The sequence below is a fragment of the Hyperolius riggenbachi genome, chromosome 4 (genome assembly GCF_040937935.1).
Source record: "Hyperolius riggenbachi isolate aHypRig1 chromosome 4, aHypRig1.pri, whole genome shotgun sequence".
In the NCBI taxonomy this organism is placed as follows: Eukaryota; Metazoa; Chordata; class Amphibia; order Anura; family Hyperoliidae; genus Hyperolius; species Hyperolius riggenbachi.
In genome coordinates, this window is record NC_090649.1 from 61,719,142 (window position 1) to 61,727,774 (window position 8,633).

General features: G+C 43.3%; 1 protein-coding gene across 1 annotated transcript; it reads left to right on the plus strand.

The window, feature by feature from the left end:
* Positions 1 to 697: 697 nt before the first annotated feature.
* On the plus strand, positions 698 to 1,663 carry LOC137504656 (taste receptor type 2 member 39-like). Its single transcript, XM_068233240.1, has one exon. The coding sequence runs from the start codon at positions 698 to 700 to the stop codon at positions 1,661 to 1,663; it is 966 nt and encodes a 321-aa protein (XP_068089341.1).
* Positions 1,664 to 8,633: the final 6,970 nt, after the last annotated feature.

Sequence of the window (8,633 nt, forward strand, 5' to 3'; positions counted from 1 at the left end):
CATGTGCGTTCATGTCCGCACAGCTCGAGCAGCTATTCAAACAGAGCCTAGCGCCCGTTTTTAAACGGGGCTTAGACCTAGTAACTGATATTTCACTATATAAATTTACCAATATTCTACTACTGCGGTTCTGCACCCTTTTTAACAGGCACTTTTTAAAATGAATGCTATGTTTTGGTGTCTCCCCTTTGTTATACACATCAAAAAAGTTGTCTACAGCTCTTCTTCTGGTGAGGCTCATACCACCAACTCCAAGTCAGTGGGTTAAACATTCTTATAGATGTCCGCTTAATACCACAGTCAGATATCAAACATCTTCAGAAACAGGTCAGCTTCCATGTTTCTTTTATGCCATACACACAGCTGGAGAAATATTTCCTTCATTGGAAATAACATCAAATTATTTGCATACAAATCAAATTGCAATTGTCACAGTGATTGATAATTACACAAATGTCAGCATACACAAACAAGCTGTTCCATGACGTGTGGTGGTTGCTAGGTTAAAACTTTGAATGTTCCAACTGTCAGTTCTTTATTTGCATCTGTCAACAAATAAAAAAAGCAAGTGATTTTTCAAGAAAAAAATGCTTCAACGGGTCAAAACAGATTATATAAACATGGGGTTGTAAAAGGCCTACAAACTGTAGGGGACAAAGAAGTCTAACATTGTATCAGACACCATTTCTCATTCAAAATGTCTGATGCAAGAGCTTTGATTTTTGAAATAATCGCAGGTGCTGAACTCTTTTCTGGATTACTTGTAAACGCCTTTATATCAGCTGTCAACCTTCACGACTGGTGGATTAACAGAAAACTAAAGCCTTATGATAAGATTGTGGTGCATCTTGGATTTTGTAGAATCTTTCTTTCATTTTGTGTTCTCTTCCGGATTCTTAATCGACTCTTTGAGCTGAATGCTTATCTTGGTAGTGCACAAAGATGTGTTTTTCGTGTTTTCCAGTTAGCTTTGGACTATGCCAGCCTTTGGTTTGGTATGTGGCTTTGCACCCTCTATTACATAAAGATTGTTATCTTTAAATGCCGCCTCCTTGTCTGGGTAAAATTAAGTATTCCACAACTGGTACTACCGATAGTCTTCACAACATACGTTCTTTCATTATTTTTTGGATTCTTGTTTTCTTACGTTATTCGAGAAACCTCAGATGTCATGGATGCTGTCTATCTGCCGGTAAACAAAAGTGTTGATGGCAATTTAAGTTATATGATTCCGTCCTATTTTTTTGGCCACTTTTTGCCTTTTATATTGGTCAGTATTTCAACTTCACTTTTGATTCATGCAATCTGCCATCACATACGACATATCAAAAACAATTCAAATAGTTTCAAAAGTCCACGTTTGGATGCTCACCTAGCTGCAATTCGTTCAGCTGTCTTATTGCAGTTAGTGACCACTTTAAACTTAGTGGCCACCATTTTTTTCCGGTTTGACTTCTATGGACAGTTTGAAACCAACATGAGTTTTTTGTTTATAGCTTCCTTTCCAACGTTGCATTCTATGGTCGTCATCGCATGTAACTCAAAGCTGAAAAGAGCATTATGGAGAGCTCTGCCTTGTTTAAAGGGGCACGTTACAGTAGAAAAGTCTTCTGCAAGTCAACAAACAGAAAGCAAAAGAGAGACTGTTAGAAAGCAAAAATAACATTTTGATTAACTGTAGATCCAATATTTATGCTCAAAATCCATTCCAAATTTCTGGATAAATCTGGACATTAGATTAAAATGGGGGTTTTAGTTTGTGAATCCGCTAGGCTGACCAGGAGCAACATGATGTATTCAAAGCATTACGCATTGTATAAATAAATATAGATAAACTATGCATGCAGGAAGAACTTTTATTATAAATTTGAAATAGGTATGATGGCTCATCAGTTTTCAATAATGTTTTCCTGCCTCAAGGAATCTTGGGATTGATTCACGAAAGACTGGTAAAATTGACATGCACAAACAGTGCAGTGCTCAGATGTGCAAGCAATGCACCGTGTTTTGCGCACATAGCACAACTTGCGCATTTCTTGTACAACACGTGTTAGGCTATTTGCTTGATGCATGTTAGGCTATTGATTGATGATGCTTGATAAGTGATTGATGTTTGATGCAAGTTTCATTATGTACATTTCACACCTTGCTTGGCTAAATGCAGGTAAAAACCAACCCATTAGATTGTAAACCTTCGGCAGGGTCCTCCAGCCCCCCTAGTGTGTCCTTCTTGATCTTGCAACCCCAGCTATGATGACACGCTTCCCATGGACTAACTCAAACTTGATTTGCTAGGTCTCTGTAAAATCCTATGATCATGCATCTTATACCGTGTTTGCATGGACAACCTTGTGCTATGTTGTATAACTCTTTGCTACCTCTCTGTCTGCCACCCCATGTTTGCATTGTATGTATCCCTATTTATTGTTGGCACTTTATAGATACAATAAATAATAACAATAATAACCTGATGAGCGTTATGTACACATGTGAATTTTATTGCCATTTTGCGAATCAGTTTACTTTTTCTTATATTTTCATAATTATTTTCATTATTTGCAGTGTGAGTAAAATATTGCAACTTTGTTTTGAAGACAAGCTTGCGGACATCAACACGAGTCATGTGGCATTTATTTCTGGGTTTTTATTCATTATTTGGAGACTGCAAATGAATATCAAACCAAGAAATGATATACTATAGGCATAAGCACAAATTATCTTATCCAACACTAATAACTGGATATGACTGTTTTTGTAGCAGTAAAGAGTGAACATTTCATTTTCTTTTAGCATTACTTTTCACAAAAACAGTGTAAAACTTGACTTTTGAGCGCAAATGCCTTTAAAAATAATTTTGTAGTAAGTTTGTGAATTTACGCATCGGAAGAAAAAAGGTCTCATTTGACCATATTGTGAAAAAACAGTTTATTCTTCCAAATATTTTCTCTAAATGATTGACAAAAATTTACAAGCAACACTGCTTAGGGTCAAATTTTTTTTAAGACTATTCTACTCACCAAGGTTCTCCTCTGCCTAATAGTGATGGCCTTAACATCAAATTTTTGGTTTGCGAACTTCAAACTCATATTTCAGCAAAAATTAGCGAACAGGCTGTTCGCAGTGGGCTCTATAGACTTTAATAGCAGACAAACGGCTGCCACCTTTAGCAGTTAATAGCAAAGCCCCCTTACGTGCTAGGAACACCACACCAACAAACACCACATTTTCAGGGTATGTGGAGGAGGACATTGGGTACAAGGGAGGGGGGGGGGAATCAAAAAGACCTTATAGTTTTGAGATTATTGATTTTAAAGTTCTCTTTCTGAATGTGGGAAACGTTATAATGGCCACCGTCTTTAGCAGTTAATAGCAAAGCACCCTTACATCTAGTGTTGGGCGAACAGTGTTCGCCACTGTTCGGGTTCTGCAGAACATCACCCTGTTCGGGTGATGTTCGAGTTCGGCCGAACACCTGATGGTGTTTGTTATAATTTAAGTAGGCCTCAGTTACTTGGCCTGAGTTTTATGTAAAAGGCGTGTCCGCAGTGTATGCCTTTAAAATAAATAGAGGTTTTGTGATGCAGGCAGAGGCATCTCAGGGTCTGCGTGTAGCAGAGGATACACGCAGATACTGAGAACATGTTCCTAAAAGAAGGCCATCGGACTACTCTGACCTCAACCACAGGAACAGAAAACATTGGCCATATTTACTAAACATCCACGGTCCTGCATATAGGCCAAATGCCTCATTGATTATTAATCAAGTAGGTGTGTATGATGACACCACAAGTGGGTCCACCAATAGACTAATCTAGGGGGTGGCGAAGATGATGTCATATTTAACTCTTTCCTAGTCGGTATTAAAGGCTGAGGGAGCTATGAGAGCTCACTTCTGCTTCTTCCTTCCGCACTAGCTCGCAAGGCCGACTGGGACCTCTAAGCATGTTCTTCCTTTCTGTAATCTGATATAATGTATGCTGTACATAGGTAGTTTAGTGTAACGTAGTTAGGAAGAAGGTACCTGATAGACTTCAGCAGGGAGTCTAATCACGAGCTTGTAACGCAACATGAAGATTGGCATGGCTAGGATAGGATGAACGTATCTATCTGTATTCCTGTTTCCTGAATAAATAACGTAAACATTGAAGAAGCCTGAGAAAGTCTATATCCTGTTTGCGGTGTGGAGAGTCAAGTGATCTCACAGTCTGTGAGACGGTGGTGTCGAAGCAAGGTGATATAAGAACAGTTTATAACAGTGGCGCTGAAACCCTTCCCTGCCTAGCAAAACAGGCAGACAGGGGCCGGGGGCCGAAGAAGAAGTTTTCAAGATATTCCACAGCAAAACAAGCGGAATAGACTCGGACTGTTAAGCTTATCAAGCGGAGACTGATAAGCTGGTGTGAGTGTGTGGGAGCCGAGCACAAGGGCTGCAATTCGAGGAAACCAGCGGCGAAACTCGTGGATGTTAAACTTTGACTGTAAGTGCACGCAGTCATAGCCTAAACCGGATCGCAGGTGACTGGAAGGCTCCGAGGCCGGCTGGCAGCTGCCGCTGGAGATCGATCCGCTGAGCCAGTGTGGGTACACAGAGATGACGCTCAGTAGTTCCAGAGATCCACTCAGTGTCGTTGAGTTGCCAAAAGCTGGTCGAATTGGCAGGCGTACGAAGTTCTCTGCTCAGGTATGATTTACGTTGTTATATGGCGTTATCTGTGTTGTATTTGGTGTTATAACAAGGAGAGGATAATGTGTTAATGTGTACATTCTGTGTTAATTGCAGCGTGGTGGCTGCGGGCTTCTCATCTCTCCCGTGCGTGGTGGGAGGGGTGAGGCTGTTTTCAGAGTTTATGTGCTTGGTTTTTTTTCTTCGGATTCAAGCTTCCTGTGTTGTATATTTACGTAGTGGTTATCTCTGCATTTGTCTCAGGCATGTTTTTGCTGGAAAGAAGTCGATTGGGTTTTTTTTCTTTTCTCTTCTCTCCCCGTCTCTACAGAGGCTGGGAAAAATGTCCAGATAGAGCAGGGGGGGGGGGGGGGGGGGGGTCCCCCGCGGCAGAGGGAAACCAACAGTGCTAGTAGTGGACAGGGAAGGGAGGGAAGGAGAGAACAGTTGTAAAACTTGGAAGTAAGTTTTTTCTCGGTGAGCTGGTTTTTTTTCTAAGTAAGTTATAGTTGCAGCTGAGATAATGGGTGAGGTTTTTGTTTGTTTTTCCTCCGTGCGTTTCCAGTCAGAGCTGCTAACATGCTTGTAAATATCTGTATCTGTTATGTTGTTTAGCCAGTTTGTCTGTTGTGCGTTTCAGCAGTACTAGCTGTTAATATGGTTTAGAGTTACGCTGCGCGCTTGAGTAGGTTTGAGTTATGGCAGAGATAAGCTGCAGATGATTTGTGAGGAGAGAGAGGTTTCTACGTTCCTGGGTGATGCTAAGATGTAAAATATTTAGCATTGCAGCTGTGACGCGATTTGTCTCAAGTTTGGCAAGCATCCCAGAGAGGATAGGTAGCGGAAGGCTGACTCTCGGTAAAATGTATTGATGCTGTGTGTAACTATGCATAAAAATGTATGTTCTGTGTGAGTTTGTTTCTCTCCTAAGGTATAGGAACGAGAGGCTGCTATGGGAGCAGCCATCTTAGCTGGCAGTCCAGGACTCAAAATGGCGGCAGTGGAGAGAGCCTGCCCCCGAGAGTCATGGCCCCACACGTCATGGCAGGGGGGAGGAGGGGCTGGGGGATCCACGTCACGTCAGGCTGTGCTCGCGGCTCCGGGCAGAGCAGCTGAAAGGGAGGGGGGTAGAAATACAGAGACAGTCTACTGAGTGTCTCGGTTCTCGAAGTATTTCCCCAGAAGCTTTTCCCTGAGTCCATGGAAAGGAATGCCAGGATACGTGCACCAAGCTATTACTGTAAGATTAGCAGGAGCACGGATAGGAAAAGTGTCCCAGCTAGGTGCAGGGACACACGTAGCAGTGCAGGTCAGGAAAGTGTCTGTACTGAGTTGCTTACGAGATTATTCCTGTAAGTGGGGCACCTTAATGGGTGGTGCAGCATGAGTTCCCAATAGAGTATAGGGGGGGACAGTGCATCAGGGGGGTGCCGGAGGTGGAAAAAAGGGAGTTGACCAATCCGGGTTTCCGTCGCCGCTGCTGCAGAGCGGTAACGTTTTTTTCCGTTTTTTGTCGTGGACAGGGCCAGAGCTTGACTGAGAGGTCTATGCTGGGCTGGGGCTGTTTTTTTGTGCGTTTTTTTTCGTCCACTGATTGGTCAAATATGTTTTTTCCAGCTCCTATCAATTGTACCACAAAGAACAAAAACTGACCGCAGTTCATGGGGCAATTATACAGATGATAGAATTGCCATGTACAGAGTGACAGTGTATCAGTACGCTGTTTGCCATGTGACTACCTACCATGTGGGCATTCAGGGACCTGCATACAGGCATGTGACGCTGGTATGCTTAGCCCTGCACCCTGTGTAGTTTAAGTGCAAAGCGCTCCTTCCTACAGGGGGGCAGCCGTTTTTTTTGGTAGTCTAGGTAGTAGCACGGCAAACATTGATCAGAGGGTACAACACACAGAACTTCTAACAGAGCTGGTATCGCGATGAAGTTCTAGATAAGTAAATGCGATAATGAGTAAGAGCATTGCAGGCTCACCTGCAAAGCAGCATCAGGTGTGGCATCCGTAATCTGTGCATGCGACGGCCGCGCATGGACAGATAAGGGGGGATGTGGAGTGAGCTGCAATGAGGTAAGAGCTTCCAAAGGTGAAGTCTGCGGGAGCATATTTTAAACAGGTAAGTACTGAGGATAGTACTGAGGTAGGGGGGTGAAGTTTAACTCCAATCTACCAAAAAGAGTAAACAGAGTTCATGAGATGAGAACCATAACGCAACGAGATCAATTACGATATATATTGATCAATTTAAAGTGTACAGAGTACAAGCCGCAGGGTGAATCCCAAATCATTAATAAGAATTGATTCGTTTGTATTTTGATTTCAGGAGTTGGGCAATATGGAATCGAGACAGCTTTAGTGCTGGCAGCAAAGATGGAGATGTCAGTCGGATAAGCGAAAGGTTCCAGATGCCAATCTAAGTTTGGAGAAACACGAGATTCCTGAAATTGGAAAGAGACTAAAACACGAGATTCCTGAAATTGGAAAGAGACTAAAAACCGAGGTTCCTGAGATCGGAAAACGTCGAAAAAACTGTCTGAGCAAAGCATAGTGCAAATTGCTAATGTTTTTCTTTCCCAAGGTGGTGCTTTGATAATGAAGAGTACCGTGCTGATGGTGATCCTAGGTTGCCATTCCGTCCTAGGAGAACCAAGAGAGGACATTCTCATGTATAATAAGGGGTTAATGAGAATGCAAGGCCCAAGCATGTTAATGTTGGGTGACAAAGGTACTAATCCTTTCACACCTCCCTCCGCTTGGCACAGATGGACCATGCAGGGACGGAGGAAAAGAGCACTTGTGCCAGGAGAAAACAAATTTCATGGCACAAGGTGGGTGAAAGGGCTGAAAGGTCAGGTGTGCTGGAAGGGTGACGTGAACGGCAGTGTAAACCTGCTATTGAATGTCACACTCCCAGAATCGATGCACCGATCCAAAGGTTTGTTAAAAGGTACATTGCAGTACAATGGGTACATGCAAAAGGTGGAGTGTGTGATTCAGGGGTACCTTGTCTTGGTTATGCAGAGTGAGATGGTTCCAGATTGGAGAGGAATGAGCAGGAGGCATCAATTCTTTTACCAGAGAGACGCTGGGGACAACATCACACTCTGGAGCTACCAACAGAGAGTGCCTCTGAAACAACTATACACACGTCAAAGCTGGAAAGCCGAGGGTTGGTGGTTCTCGAAACAAGAAGTAAAAATCGAGATCAAGCCACATTTCCAGGTGACAAAGAGGGTGGGGAGAGCGGTCCCGGGGGAGGGAAAGCCCACACAGGGAACCCCATTCACACCACACGGGTCACAACAGGGGACGATATTACACAGTCCATATGCAACAGCTTATCCTCATGATAGTTGGGTAAGTGAAGAGGTACTCTTAATCGAATGATTGCAGAGAGTACAGTCTTCCCGACCTCAGGTACATAGTGTGCCTCAGGACATAAGGGGGGAAGAGGTCCAATCAGGACAGCTGGGGACATATTTTGTCAGCGAGAGATTGGACAAGGGGAGGTATATTATTTTTTCTGGAGAAGGATCCTTTGCATGGCAGCTTCGAGATGTTTGGGTGAACAAATGGAAACGGTGCAACATTCCGTTAGGCACCGCCACTTCCTTAGTTCCCACCTCAACCCGGGTCTTACACCAGGACCTGAGAGGTCAACCTTTTTTGGTGCTAGACGGGGAGGTGAAGCAAGTAGAGTTGTCCTCATGCGGGCAATTCTTGCAAAAGTACCTGCGTTGGCCGGGGCAAGTCAAATTTAGTGAAGAAGCCTGCAGGCTCAATAACGCAGAATGCGAGGCTACCATTCAAAAGATCCACCCTGAAGCCCAACCGATAGTTCCGGTGGCTGAAGGAAAGGGTTGGTTTTTTAACATAAGTTCTAATGATACATTCAAGGTATATTCTCATAATTGTTCCGATAAGGGTAGTTTCCAAGGGGAACATATTGGGTGAGTG

Excerpts from the sequence above, each read along its gene's own strand:
- LOC137504656 (XM_068233240.1), top strand. The coding sequence starts at position 698 with ATGTCTGATGCAAGAGCTTTGATTTTTGAAATAATCGCAGGTGCTGAA.